General features: G+C 28.4%; 1 protein-coding gene across 2 annotated transcripts in view; it reads left to right on the forward strand.

The window, feature by feature from the left end:
* Positions 1-16,039, forward strand: part of LOC126734694 (RNA/RNP complex-1-interacting phosphatase) — a 115,089-nt gene that overhangs the window by 63,384 nt on the left and 35,666 nt on the right. For both annotated transcript variants that reach the window (XM_050438403.1, XM_050438404.1), the window contains one exon: positions 5,748-5,833. In XM_050438403.1, the coding sequence (XP_050294360.1) occupies positions 5,748-5,833 (86 nt within the window). The remainder of the gene's footprint in view (positions 1-5,747; positions 5,834-16,039) is intronic.

Genomic DNA, 16,039 nt, shown 5'->3' on the forward strand with positions numbered 1-16,039 from the left:
GTCTTAAAAATTGTACAATGGCAACCCTTTAGTTGACTGAGACACTGAAAAAAATTAATTTTACATATAGCGTTTATGATACTTTAGAAACGATTACACTTGATTCTAAAAATTGTACAGTAATAACCCCTGTAATGTCATACAATGACAATCCCTTTTTTTAATATACTTCTCTGCATACACGTTATACTTCCTAAAAAACTTAAAAAGTACAATTCGAAACATTAATTTTGAAGTTTTTTCATAACTGTACATTTTTGATATGCAAGTAATTTTATTTTTTAAAATTGTACAGTTATAATACTCATATTTGATTTCCTAATTTAAAGTGTACATAAATTTCATCCAAGGAGCATTGTACAATGGAAACCCTGATGTTTGATCTTCGTATATATTTTCAAAAGTACATACATAGATTATAATGTCCCTAAAACAAAGACTGTTATTTTTTAAATGTACAGTGACAACCCTTTTGTTTAACTATCATATTAGAAATTAAGAAAATTCAACTACAATATACAGTTGAAAAAACATTGGTCATATAAATTATACAACGACAACCATGTTTCATTTTCTTAAAATTTCAAAAATTAAAATAGTTATTTTATGATTCTTTAAAAGCAAATACTGTTGAAGTATTTTTTAAATGTACTATTTTTTATAGTATTTTTGTACATCTATATTAAGGCCAAGAAAAACAAAGAGTACAATTGAAAATATTCTGATTTAATGATCCTTTTAACGTAAAAAAAATTCGTTTTGCTATTTGAAATGTACAGTAACAACCCTCATCAGTATTAAACTATCTTAGTTTTGGTATTTGCAAAAAATGTCAAAGAAACCGAGCAAGTACAATATGCAAGGTATATTTTAAACATTGGTCTTAAAAATTGTACAATGGCAACCCTTTAGTTGACTGAGACACTGAAAAAAATTAATTTTACATATAGCGTTTATGATACTTTAGAAACGATTACACTTGATTCTAAAAATTGTACAGTAATAACCCCTGTAATGTCATACAATGACAATCCCTTTTTTTAATATACTTCTCTGCATACACGTTATACTTCCTAAAAAACTTAAAAAGTACAATTCGAAACATTAATTTTGAAGTTTTTTCATAACTGTACATTTTTGATATGCAAGTAATTTTATTTTTTAAAATTGTACAGTTATAATACTCATATTTGATTTCCTAATTTAAAGTGTACATAAATTTCATCCAAGGAGCATTGTACAATGGAAACCCTGATGTTTGATCTTCGTATATATTTTCAAAAGTACATACATAGATTATAATGTCCCTAAAACAAAGACTGTTATTTTTTAAATGTACAGTGACAACCCTTTTGTTTAACTATCATATTAGAAATTAAGAAAATTCAACTACAATATACAGTTGAAAAAACATTGGTCATATAAATTATACAACGACAACCATGTTTCATTTTCTTAAAATTTCAAAAATTAAAATAGTTAAAAAGTACAATCTATAATTACATGTATTTTATGATTTTTTTAAAGCAAATACATACTGTTGAAGTCTTTTTTAAATGTACTATTTTTTATAGTATTTTTGTACATCTATACTAAGGCCAAGAAAAACGAAGAGTACAATTGAAAATATTCTGATTTAATGATCCTTTTAACGTCAAAAAAATTCGTTTTGCTATTTGAAATGTACAGTAACAACCCTCATCAATATTAAAATATATTAGTTTTGGTATTTGCAAAAAACGTCGAAGAAACCGAGCAAGTACAATTTGCAAGGTATATTTTAAACATTGGTCTTAAAAATTGTACAATGGCAACCCTTTAGTTGACTGAGATGCTGAAAAAAATTAATTTACATATAGCGTTTATGATACTTTAGAAACGATTACACTTGATTCTAAAAATTGTACAGTAATAACCCCTGTAATGTCATACAATGACAATCCCTTTTTTTAATATACTTCTCTGCATACACGTTATACTTCCTAAAAAAACTGAAAAAGTACAATACGAAACATTAATTTTGATGTTTTTTCATAACTGTACATTTTTGATATGCAAGTAATTTTATTTTTTAAAATTGTACAGTTATAATACTCATATTTGATTTCCTAATTTAAAGTGTACATAAATTTCATCCAAGGAGCATTGTACAATGGAAACCCTGATGTTTGATCTTCGTATATATTTTCAAAAGTACATACATAGATTATAATGTCCCTAAAACTAAGACTGTTATTTTTTAAATGTACAGTGACCACCCTTTTGTTTGGCTATCATATTAGAAATTAAGAAAATTCAACTACAATATACAGTTGAAAAAACATTGGTCATATAAATTATACAACGACAACCATGTTTCATTTTCTTAAAATTTCAAAAATTAAAATAGTTAAAAAGTACAATCTATAATTACATGTATTTTATGATTTTTTTAAAGCAAATACATACTGTTGAAGTCTTTTTTAAATGTACTATTTTTTATAGTATTTTTGTACATTTATACTAAGACCAAGAAAAACAAAGAGTACAATTGAAAATCTTCTGTTTTAATGATCCTTTTAACGTCAAAAAAATTCGTTTTGCTATTTGAAATGTACAGTAACAACCCTCATCAGTATTAAACTATCTTAGTTTTGGTATTTGCAAAAAATGTCAAAGAAACCGAGCAAGTACAATATGCAAGGTATATTTTAAACATTGGTCTTAAAAATTGTACAATGGCAACCCTTTAGTTGATTGAGACACTGAAAAAAATTAATTTTACATATAGCGTTTATGATACTTTAGAAACGATTACACTTGATTCTAAAAATTGTACAGTAATAACCCCTGTAATGTCATACAATGACAATCCCTTTTTTTAATATACTTCGCTGCATACACGTTATATTTCCTAAAAAACTGAAAAAGTACAATTCGAAACATTAATTTTAATGTTTTTTTCATAACTGTACATTTTTGATATGCAAGTAATTTTATCTTTCAAAATTGTACAGTTATAATACTCATATTTGATTTCCTAATTCAAAATGTACAAAAATTTCATGCAAGGAGCATTGTACAATGGCAACCCTGATGTTTGATCTTCGTATACATTTGCAAAATTAATCAAAAGTACATACATAGATTATAATGTCCCTAAAGCGAATCTTATTTTTTTAAATGTACAGTGACAACCCTTTAGTTGACTGAAACTGAAAAACATTAATTTTACATATAGCGTTTATGATACTTTAGAAACGATTACACTTGATACTAGAAATTGTACAATAATAACCCTTGTGTTCAATTTACCAATATATTTGTACAAATATAGAAAAATCTTAAAAAAATACTGGCTTGAAATCGATCACCCTTATTGTAAAAAATTGTACAGCAATAAGATTCTCAAAAAGTACATAGTAAAATAAAATTCATCCATATATTTTACCACATTTACAGTAAAAACCCTCATGCCTATTTCTCAATATAGTAATGTTTGATTTTCGTATATATTTGCAAAAATTATCAAAATAATATGGTTCCTAAAGTGAAGACTCTTATTTTTTTAAATGTACAATGACAACCCTTATATTTAAATTTTGAATATATTTCTGCAATTGTACTTGTTCAGTTTCTTGGACATTTTTTTCAAATATATAAATTTACAAATTGGTTTTAAGAATTGTACAATGGCAACCCTAATGTATGATTTCCATATATAATATTTACAAAATTATCAATATTCACAAAAAGTACATAATAATATATAATATCTGATCCCTAAAGTGATGACCCGTACTCTTTTATATGAGCAGTGACTACCCTTACTTTTAATTTCCCAATTTATTTTTCTTTATATTTGCATTATTGAGCAGAAAAGTAAGAAAATACAACTTACAATATACATTTGAGACGAAAAGATCATTGGTCCTAAAAATTGTATATTGACAACCCTCATCATTAAATTGAAAAAACTAAAAAAGTATAATTTAAAATGTATTTCGTGATAGATTAGAACCAAGAGTCCTGGCTTTTATAAATTGTACAAAGCCAGTTGTGTTTTTATTATTGTACAGTCACAACCTTTATAATGTGCTTTTCTCTTATATTTCTGTACATATTTGCAAAGACCAAGAAGTGCAAAAAGTACAATTGAAATTTAAACATATGATTCAATAGTGCGTTTACAGTCAACACTCTTGCTTTTCGAAATGTACAGTGACAACCCTTTTAAATAATAAAATGTATTATTTTTTAAATTTGCAAAAAAAGTTGTACTTTTAAGAAAAAAAAAATGCATTATTGGTCTAAAAAATAATTGTACAATAGCAACTCTTCAGTTTGCAAAATTGACTAAGAAACTAAAAAAATACAATATAAAATGTACATATATCATTTGTGAAACTTTAGGAACAAGTGCCCTTGATCTTGTACAATATGAAATAAAATACAAAAGAAATGGTACAATAATAACCCTTATATTTAATTTACCAATATACTTGCGAAAATATAAAAAACCTCAAAAAGTACAACTTGAAATTGAATCATTTTTACTGTGAAAAATTGTACAACAGTAACGTAATTTAAAAAGCTACAGTGTACATTTGAGAAAAGAAGAATATTAGTCTTATAAAATGTACAATGAGAACCCTTATCTTTGAACTAGAGAAACCGAAAAAGTACAGTTTAAAATATGCATAATTTTGTTTCAAGTTTTCTGGAGTTTATTAATTATTGTACAATGACAACCATGTTTTATTTTTTTATACTTGCTAAAATAATAAATATATTTAAAAACGACATTTTACCATGCACATATTTTATGACTCTTTTTAAGCAAAGACAGTTTCATTTGAATGTACAGTCACAACCCTTATATTTGACTTTCTATAATATTTCTGTACATTTCTGTACAATTTTTCATAAAATTACATGACATGAAACATGACCGAGAAACTGGAAAAAATACAATTTACACTGTACGTTTAAAAAAGACACTGATTTTAAAAATTGTACAATAATAATATTTATGTTTAAAAACTGAAAAAATCCGATACTTCGATCAGTCTTATTGTTTAAAATTGTACATAAATATCGCATTTTTTACAAGTGTTTTTCAAGAAGTACAAATCCAATTAATTATCTATTTTATAAACTCCAAAAGAATACCAAAAGTACAAAGCAAAATGTACCTAAGCCAATATTCTTACCCTTAATATTTGTACAATAACCGCCCTTTTATATGTTTTTCTTACTATAAAGTGGTTAAAAAAGTAGTCTTTTGAATATTTGTAACAACCCTTAGTTTTTAGTTTGATTTCCTAGTCTATGCCTCTAGATATTCATACATATGTAAAAAGCACGAAAATAAGTACAATATTACATACATTTCAGTTCTTAAAATTTGCATAAACCAACCATTGACCATTTTCTTGTACATTAATAAAAAAATTACTTAGGGATAAAAAATAATTTTTTTTAGAAGCTTTAGAGTGAGCTGCCATTACTTTAAAAATCGTACAATAGCAACTCCTATTTTTATTCCTCCTACAGAAATTAGCACAAAACTCCAAAAGTACAACTTATTGTACATTAATATCACACTTTAAAAGGGGAATATTTACTCTTAAATTTTGTACAAAACAACCCTTATCATTTTTATAAGAACATATCTAAATGTTAATGCATTTTATGACCTTTAAAGCCAACTAAACTCCTATTATACCTGAACGCCTTATATAATCCTGACTCCTGATATTTTTCAGGAAGAATTCGGAGCAAAGGGCATCGACCATATTAAAATCCTGGTGGAGGGAAGGGGGAGTATTCCAGCTAACTGGCAGATCCAGAGGTGAGTCAATGAGTCACCATGTTGTTTTTGAGACTACATTATGTAAAACAACACTGAGGAAAATCTAAGAACATACAGCGAGTGTTCAAATAACTCGTGACCTAGGCGTCTTATTTTTTAAATATTTATAAATATATAAATAAATAATAATAACCGTTCGTAATTTTCACTTTTTTCAAATAAGAATTTTAATACCGAACAGTAAAGCGGTATAAATCAAGATTTTATTGACTGAAATCTGACGGGCCCCCGTAGAGATAAACTACCATTTACAAGAAATATTCGGAGTTTTATGCCTTTAGGTTTTTAGTACGAATTCATCAACATAAATTCACACCTACAGGGTTTTAATGGTTCGTTTTTTTCCTCTGAGTATCATTGTTTTAAAAAAACTTGCCAAATCTGTAGTCATAATGCTTGTTGTCAACCGGATTTTCAGTTTAGTCTCACTCTAATAAAGGACTGATTAAAGTGTAGTAAAGTCTCGTAAAATCTCTTGTACATCTTGAGAAAACCTGTCATTCTAAAGACATTTAGATATATAATAATAATAATAATAATAAATCATTTTATTGTTCCAATTAATTATAATAATTTTGCTAATACAAAACAAATATATGATATGATATGATATGATAATCACAATGACGAATAGAATTAATAAAATTAGACGTGTAAATTGTAAAAAAAACTTCACTGTGGGACACCTGAGTGTAAAGTCATTACCTCAGAGTACTTTCCGTCAACTAATACCCTCTGCGTCCTGTTACTTACTAAGAAAAGATTGAATCATAGATTGGGCATTAAACCGAAAACCAATATAAACCAAAATACTCAACGAAACATCATGGTTTAACAAGTCATAAGCTCGTGAATAGTCTAGAAGTACCAGAACGCTCGCTTTGCTGTTATCCAATTCTCCATTGATACGGCCTGTAATCTCAGCCAACGCAGTTGTACAACTATGTCCACGTCGAAATCCTGACTGCTTTTCTGGCAAAATATTATTACTTGAAATAAAGACAGAAATTTGCATTGCCATAACTTTCTCTAAAAATTTTCGGTTCCATAGTTCCAAGCTGTCCATAGTCATTGGGCTGATTTACTATTGGAAAAGGAATAGCAATGGCCGACTTCCAAGCACTCGGAAATGTTGATAATCATAAACAATAATTAATTAAATGTTGCATATAAGGAATGATAAAGAGGTAGCACAATATTAAAATAGTACTGTTAATATCATCGCTTCCAGAAGCCTTAGATTTCATCCCAAGCACAACATTGGAAATTGTATTCTCTGTTACCTCAGTGAAACAGAATTCCTGATTGACTTTTTTATTATTTTTGTAAAATTCTAAAAGGTCTTTGTTAGGAGCAGAGTTTAAATTTGTTGTGCTAACAAAATGTGAATTGATCGTTAGGTTTTTTTAAATGAGTCGGAAGTGAATTTATTTTTCTATTCACAACATTAAACACTTAAATGATAGAGAGGAGTCGAATACAACTCCAAGAATTGCGGTAAGATTTAACAGGGTTATATTGTACAAGGCACATGCAAACACTATGGAATTTGGCTGAATTGAAATTTAGGAAATTCTGGACGCACCACCCTTTCAGTCTGGAAAGAACTGACGATACATTAATACAGTCGTTAAGGGAAGAAACATTTGCAAAACATAAGAATTTGGAATATTGGAAACATGTCCTGAATATTGTTGATAAGAACATTAAAAAGAAGCGGTCGTAAATGTGATCCTTAAGGAACACTTGAAGAATACTTAGCCCAGGTCATTTTATAGTAATTCTTCGCTTATTTATAAACTGCGTCCAGGATAAAGGTCTTAACAGTCTTAAATGAATATAATTTATTTAGGTGACTAGCATTTTTAATTCTTATTTAATTTTTTATCGTTTTAACATTTAATACGTTAGTAACGTTTTACAATTTTAATAATGAACGTCGTAATAATTTTATAGTTTTTTTAGTTCCTTGCTAATTTTTAATTATTAAAATATATTACGTAGCTATTTGATTGGATTCGTTAAGATTTTAATTTCTTAGTATTTTAATGACATAATTAATTAATTTCAATAATTACACTTTTTATTAAGTTTAGTATTTAAAGTTTTCATTGCCTTAATATTTTCGCTTATATTAATTTATATTGAGTTAAAAATATATCGAAAAATAATTTAATTATATGATTGTAAGAGGAAAAAAATTTTTTTAAACACTGCATTAATGTAAATTAATTAATTTCAAGAATATCTATTCCAGTTTATTGTTTTAATGTTCTACAATTTTTTTAATGAATGACGTAATAATTTTAAGTTTTTTTTTTAATTTCTTGTTTTTATTTAATTAATTAAATGCATTACGTACTATTTGATCTTATCCATTGTGATTTTGATTTTTTAAATATAATTAATTAATTTTTACACTAAGTATAAATTTTTTTATATTAACAAAGAAAAATTCAATATAACAGTTAAAATTATATTGTAAAAAATTAATATTAAAAAACAATTTACTTAAAAGAATGTAAAAATTAAGAAAAAAAAAAACATTGTAATACTTTGCCGCTAACTTAAAAACCCCGACATCGACCAGAAATATCGATTGTAAAAGTTAGTAACAAGCTTTACAGCTTCAGGGCCTTATTATGTATTTTTTATAAAATAATTATCCCAAAGAATTTTTGGAAAATTGCTTTAAAGAGTTTGATAATTAAAGAATTTAATAAACTGAATTAACCAATTTTTACGACAAATCTTATTTTACCATTTATTCCAGGTTTTTCTACACATTACGATATTTATTAAAAAAAAAACTAAACCTTTCAATAAAAATGAATTCAATAAAAATATAATATATAAAATTCCTTGTACTTGTGGTAAATTTTACATAGGTGAAACCTGTAAACTAAAAAGAATTAATGAACATAAATCCTACATAAAAAACAATGATTTTCAAAAATCCAAAATTACACAACATGCATTCGACAGTAACCATAGAATAAACTGGAATGCTTCCTCAATTTTAGCAAAGGAACTAATTTCAAAATTACGTAAACTAAAGGAAAGTGCATTTATAATGTTAAATGAAGATAAATGCTTGTTCGGTTGATTTTAATAATAATGGATTCCTTTGCTAAAAAAAGAGGTAGAACAAGGTATTCTCGAAATTAATTAATAATTTAAAATATTTGATATTCATATATTTTCTCATATCACACCCCTTTAATTTTAAATGGATTTGAAAATATCGTAAATATGTAAACATCATTATATTATTGTTAAAAATCTCGCAATTTCTATCTTTCTCAACACCTTTTATATTATTTTTTTTAATATATATATAGGGTAAACTACCCAGTTATTGGCACCTTAAGGACTTCTCAGGTTTCACATATCCACTAGTTTTCAGAAAATTAATATTATAGTTAGCTTATTGTTATAGTTTGTGACTAGTTTATGTTCTTTGATGATTCTACTTTAATCTCAATGAAATTATATTAGTAAAATAATAAAAAGTAAAAAAAAGTTTAGAGCTTAATTGTTGGCACGCTTTCTCAGTTATTGGCACCCCCCAGTAGTTGTCTCACCAGTTATTGGCACATTGTCCACTACGCACCTCAAATATTCATGACTAAAAATTTTATGATATTATTAATATAATATCGGTTTGTTAAAAAAACAACAATTGTTCTTGATTATAACATGTAATAGCACTAAAAGTAATATCAAAATAATATTGCTTATAAATAAAACGAGCTAATATTCAAAGGTTTACAAAACGAATAGTTAAACTTAAAAGTAGAATTAATAATATAATGTCATAAAAATATTTACAAAAAGCAGCTTAAGACTTAGACAAACAAGAGGCACAAAGAAATTCTTTTTTATATAGACCTTTCTTTTTCCAAACATTCTACATGATATGTTCTCGTACCTAAGTCCTGGTTTCGACCTGTTTATATTTTTCACGCAACCATAGCAAACTTTATTTTGTAACGAATTCTCCATTGATGAAGTGGATGCCGTCAAAGGTGTGCAGAGGGAAAGACGCGTTTTTGGTGGAGAACTGAAAATTTTTCTAACATGGCTTTGATGATCATCCTTCCTTGCAGTTAGAGTCTTGCCTTTGTTTTCCTTTTCTGTCTTTTTTGCAACCTGTCGCTTGAGTCTCTCTTCTTTTCTTTGATTCTTCTGGTCTTCCTCTTCCCTTTGAAGCTGTTTTTTTCCTCAACAATCTTTTTGAAAACTGACGACGAAATAACATAAGGTATTTTGGTTACTGCTCTTTTGCCCTTCCTCTCAGGTGTTTGTGGTTTAGGTAAAAATAATTCTATGGACGACAAATTATCAACCGGTGTCAAAATTTCGCTTATTTTTCTCTTTTTCTCTTTTTGGCGTTATTCTTCTGCTTTTTTTCTAATATTTGTGTCGATTACCTCAATAACTGTGAGTTCAATGATGAACTGTTCTTTATATTATAATTTTCCCCTTCTAAAACAATAGACATATTTGCTATTTCCTCTTCTGTATAATTTGTTTCAAAATCGCCTTCTGACGTTTGCCTAAAGGTTGTTGAAAAAAGATCTTCTTCACTTATTTCATTAAGGTAGTTAAATAATCTTTTTAAGGCTGGAAAATTCTCGTCGTCCGATGTCATTCCCGCCTGTCCCAGTTCCATAAATTTTCTATCACCTATTAGCTTTTTGAACAAAGTCAAACTTATTTGTTTTTCTAATTGGCCTTCACTAATATTTGCTTCTGGTTCTCCTACACTATTAATAATATAGGTATTTTTTCCTACGCACTTGGTATAGTCTATTGCATTGGAGTCCCAAGGAAATAATCCACATGCTTTAAAGCCGTTTGATATAGTTCTTGCATCAAGTTTTTCCACTGCCGTGTACAAAATAAGAGCAAAATCTTCCTTTCGTAGTTTCATGAATGGATGATTTCTTCTCCTCTGCAAAACCCTATAACGCCAAAGATTTTTTAAGGGTCTGAAACTGGCAACATCGGCGGGTTAAAGAATTCGAGTGGAGTTGGGATATAGGGCTATTAGGACTATCTCCAGCCTAGAGCATAAAGTACTTACTTGGTATGTGACATGTGTCTTGTGTCCATTAACCAATACTGTTACTGGAAACACAACTCCAGATTTGATAAGGCTGGGATGCAAGGTAAAATAAAAAAGTTTCGGATTTCATCCAGCCATTATCAGTTAACGCATATGTCCATTCTTCTGGAACACTGTCCTTCACCGATTGTGAAAGTCGCTTGTTTGGGAAGATGATCCTTCAATGGGATGAAGGTGTTATTGTACCCGATGCTGAGAAGGCGAACATCACAGTGAGATTCTGTTTCGCATCTTCCATATCTACTTCGTAAACGTTCTTGTAAACGGAGCCTTTTAGAGCAACGACTTGTCCAAGTTTTAGCACATAATAAAAGTTTGTTTCATCGCCATTAAAAATTATGCTGGGATCCTTCATGATGTCAGATAGGTCCTTCTTTTTTAAATCAAATTCGATATCTGTGAACCACTTTTTAATATCGCTTTCCGCTACATTTGCTGAAGCTGAAGTAACCTCCTCTGCAGTTCGATTTGCTAATTCAGGATGCCGCTTTAAAAAATGGTTGAGCCTGGTAAAGTATTTTTGAATGGTGTTCTTCTATCAGTTTGATTTAGAAATGTTTGAATGTAAATTTTACGCCTTGGGAAACCTTTGCACTGACTATCAATGATCCATTCTTTTAAATGAATCTTCTCCACCTCTGTCAAGTATGTAGACAGACTTTTTTTATTTTTTTGAATTTTTTACTAAGTCTGAACTGTAGAGTTGCCCTTGGAATCCCATACTTTCAAGATGTTGCCTTTTTGATTCTCCTGATCGAATTGATTCAAGAGCTTTTTGAACAATTTCCTCGCTATATCTGGTGGAGCCATTGGGACGATTCTGTTTTCGTTTTGGAGCCATCTTAAAAAAGAAAGGGACCTATAAAACCTCTATACTTAGGTATGTAAGTTTTTTCTTGATGAAACACCCTATATTTTATATGCTATATTTTTTTAATTATAAAAACCGTAGATGTAACATGAAACAAGTTCCATTGTAACATCTGTTTAGATACATAAAATTTTAGGAATTTTTTTTGTGGGTATAACAAATACCATTATTTTATTCATGATTTTTTTAAAATATAAATAAAACGCTGTATGAAAATACAGTCAAATAATTCTTGGTTTAAAAAATATACATTTGGTGTTTAATAATAGTTAGTTAGTAAAAGATAGTTAACAATATCACCAACGAGAAAAATAACTATTTGATTAAGAAGTCATAAAGTTTTCACGTTAGTTATGAGTACCAAACCCTTAACAAAATCATAAATTCCTACCTTGTTTCAGTTTCACGCACGACACGTCAAATTCGATTCGCAATTTTACTTAAACTTAAGGAATAATAATACCGTGTTGGCGGTTCACTAGACTCGGCGATGTTGCCAAAATTACCTTAATTAATAAGTTGACGATAATATTGTCAGATTCATTTTAATTTCTGCAAAAAATTAGATGGGGTGCCAGCAATAGGCTGAGTGCCAACGATTGGGTGTTTTACCCTACCTAGACAAAATCAGCTCTATATATCCTATTTTAAAAAAAACATCTTAGACTATTTATACTGACACCATAAATTTCCCAAGATAAATCTCCAATACCATTTTTTACACCCCCACTAATGCACTTAACACGTTCACCCCAATAAGAACGAGGGGGTAATAAAGTTAGCCCCCCCGTGGGGCGGCTAAATACCCGCCGATATTCGTCCAATTTAAAAAGCCGTTGGAGATCGAACGTTCGCCCTTTTTTTCTTGTTGAATTTTTTTCCTTTGGTTTATGGCCCACTAAATTAGCCCCATTTCGATTTGAATTATTGCCAAAAAATTCGGCTCTCTGTTGCCCCAACCGACTGACATAAATATCTCGTATTTCTTAAGAGTATCGGTGCAAGAGGGTTCTCGTAATAGCGACCTATTGGTATTAAAGTACTTTCAAATTAACATTGTTTTGGGAGCATTAAGCAAGGTTATGGTTAAAAAAAAATTATAAATTATTGCGGTAGGGATTAGTGGTTTTTTTTTGTCATAATTAATTTTAGAGTTGCCTTCATTAATTTCAGTCTAGGCAAACGGACGTATGTCGTGAGAGGTCCATTAAGATTTGTTATGCAAATACGATTGGGTTTTATTGCAAAAGTACATGCTTATGCTATGTAATGAATTTCTGATTTTTTACATAATGAGGATCCTACTGTCGACTGCACCAAAAATAAGCACCCTCACCAACAAGAAAAAAAACATCTAATACTTCTATCTGTACGTTATCATTTCACTTTCAATACATTTTCCCCATTTTCTAACTTATGGTATGACTTTAATTTTATCATAATTAATACATATAATCCTTTTTTAGTCTTTATGATGGACTGCGCCCTAATTAATCATACACCCTTCCAAAAAAAAAAGATACCAATACTACCTGTATATCATTTCCAGACTTCCAATAAATTTGCCCTCTTTTTCTAACTTATGACTTATCCTACTGTCGACTGCACCCTAATTAACTCTCAAACCGCAAAAAAAAATACATCGTTTGGCAACCCTACTCGGGTCATTTTTAATCCGGGGACGTAAAAATATGCACCGCAAGGGGTCGTTTCGTTTTTAATGTTGCGCATTTTTAGGAAAACAGATAAATTCGTTGGAAAATCGGGACATTTTAAGCGTCTAGATTAATAAAAAATTGAAAAATTTAGGACGCAATTGGGGGGTAAAAAAGTGGGTTCGTGCTGGTCATACCGGAAATGCCCTAAATGTCTTAGATTTTACACTACAGGGTGGTAAAGTTGAAAGAAAAAAAGTTACTTTTTTCGATAAATTTGATGAATGTGTTCATGTATACATATAATGGAGGTATGTATTTGAATGTTTTACCGAAAAATTTAAAAAAAATTGTGAAAATAAAGTTATAAAAGTAATTATTAAGATGGTCATATTTAGGCGTTACGATATTGGTTTTTATTTTTTTATGCGAAAACCGTGCATCGGGCGAAAAATTAGCAAGATACCAGATATGCTCTAAAACTGATAATGAATTCAAAGCTATTTTTTTAAAGAAAAACCAGTAGCGTACCATTTTCTTTTAAAGAAATATCCAGCACAAAGTCCGCATGAACGCCCATGGCGAATAACAAAAATTAAATTGTATATAGGAAAAACCACAGATGTAAATAGCTGCGGAGCTATTTACATTTGTGGGAAAAACACTATGGGTGCTTAGAAACTGCGTAACAAATTTTTAGCAAAATATCTACAGAGGTGTCAAATTTATCGAAAAAATTTTTTTTTTTTTTGAATTTATCAATTGATTTGAAACTTGTGTGCTAAAACCATAAGTAAATTATTTTGGAATTTCTGGAAGTTTTTCAAAAAGTGATCCAAAATAATTACTCTCAAGTTTCAAAATTCATAAAAAATTCAAATCAAGACTAATTTACCTAAAAACTTAATGAGATAGTAAAGCGTTTTACTGATAATCAATGTATCAAAACCATAAGTAAATTGGTCAAATATTTCTGAATTTATATACTTTTTATTACTTTAAAACTATAGGCGTTTTTCGGAAAAGAGTCCAAGAAGATTATTCTCAAGTTTGAACATTTATAAAAAAATAAAATCGAGAGCAATTTACTTGAGGCTTACTGAAATAACAATATATTCTTTCGGTAATCGACGTGCTAATAGCATAAATAAATTAGTTAAACGTTTTAGAATTTGTAGAGATTTTTCAAAAACTGGTCCAAAAAAGTTACTCTCAAGTTTAAAAATTCATAAAAAATTTAAATCAAGACTAATTCACCTGAAATTTACTGAAATTCTAAATTGTTCTATAGATAATCGACGTGCCAAAACCTTAAGTAAATTGGTCAATTATTTTTGCATTCAATAAGTTTTTCAAAAAATTGTCCAATAAGAATTACTCCCAAGTTTAAAAACTCATAAAAAATTTAAATCAAAACTGATTTATATGAAACTTGCTGGGATTATAAAGCGTTCTATTGATAATCAATGTACAGAAGCCATAAGTAAATTGTTCAAATATTTCTGAATCTATAGAGGTTTTTCAAAAAGTCTTCTAAAAAATTAGTCTCAAGCATAAAATTTCATTAAAAATTTATATCATGACCAATTTATTTGAAGCTTACTATAGATAATTGGTGTGCAAAAACCACGTAACCAAGTGCAAGTAAATTGGTCAATTATTTTTGCCTTTACTAGGTCTTGAATAGGTATTTCAAAAAGTGGTCCAATAAAAATTACTGGAAAGTTTAAAAATTCATAAAAATTTCAAATCAAGACGCATTAACTTAAAACTTACTGAGATTATAAAGTGTTTTATTGATAGTCGGCGTATTAAAACCATAAGTAAATTGGTCAAATATTTCTGGATTTATAGAGGTTTTTCAAAATGTCGTCCAAAAAAAAATTACTTTAAGTTAAGACTAATTTATTTAAAAACTTACTGAGATTATAAAGCTTTCTATTGATAATCGATGTACGAAAACCATAAGTAAATTACTCAAATATTTTTGAATTTATGTAAGTTTTTTCAAAAAGTGGTCTAAAAAAATTACTGCCAAGTTTAAAAAAACGTTAAAAACGCAAATCATGATCAATTGATTGATTGACATATTTTGGAATTTATGGAAGTTTTTAAAAAAGTGATTCAAAATAATTATTCTCAAGTTTCAAAATTCATAAAAAATTCAAACAAGACTAATTTACTTAAAAACTTACTGAGATAGTAAATCGTTCTTTATATTTTCAGTAATCTTCCAGCAAATTAGTCTTAGCTTGAATTTTTTATAAATTTTCAAACTTGAGAGTAATTTTTTTTGAGCCACTTTGAGAAAAAGCTCCATAAATCCAGAAATATCTGACCAATTTACTTACGGTTTTCGTATATTGATTATCAGTAGAGCACTTTATTATCTCAATAAGTTTTTGAGTAAATTAGTTTTGATTTGAATTTTTTATACATTTTTAAACTTGAAAATAGTTATTTTGGACCACAAAAATTATAATTTAAAAAATTATTAATTAATTTACTTATAGTTTTCGTACATCGAT

Source organism: Anthonomus grandis, chromosome 3, assembly GCF_022605725.1.
Source record: "Anthonomus grandis grandis chromosome 3, icAntGran1.3, whole genome shotgun sequence".
Taxonomy (NCBI): domain Eukaryota; kingdom Metazoa; phylum Arthropoda; class Insecta; order Coleoptera; family Curculionidae; genus Anthonomus; species Anthonomus grandis.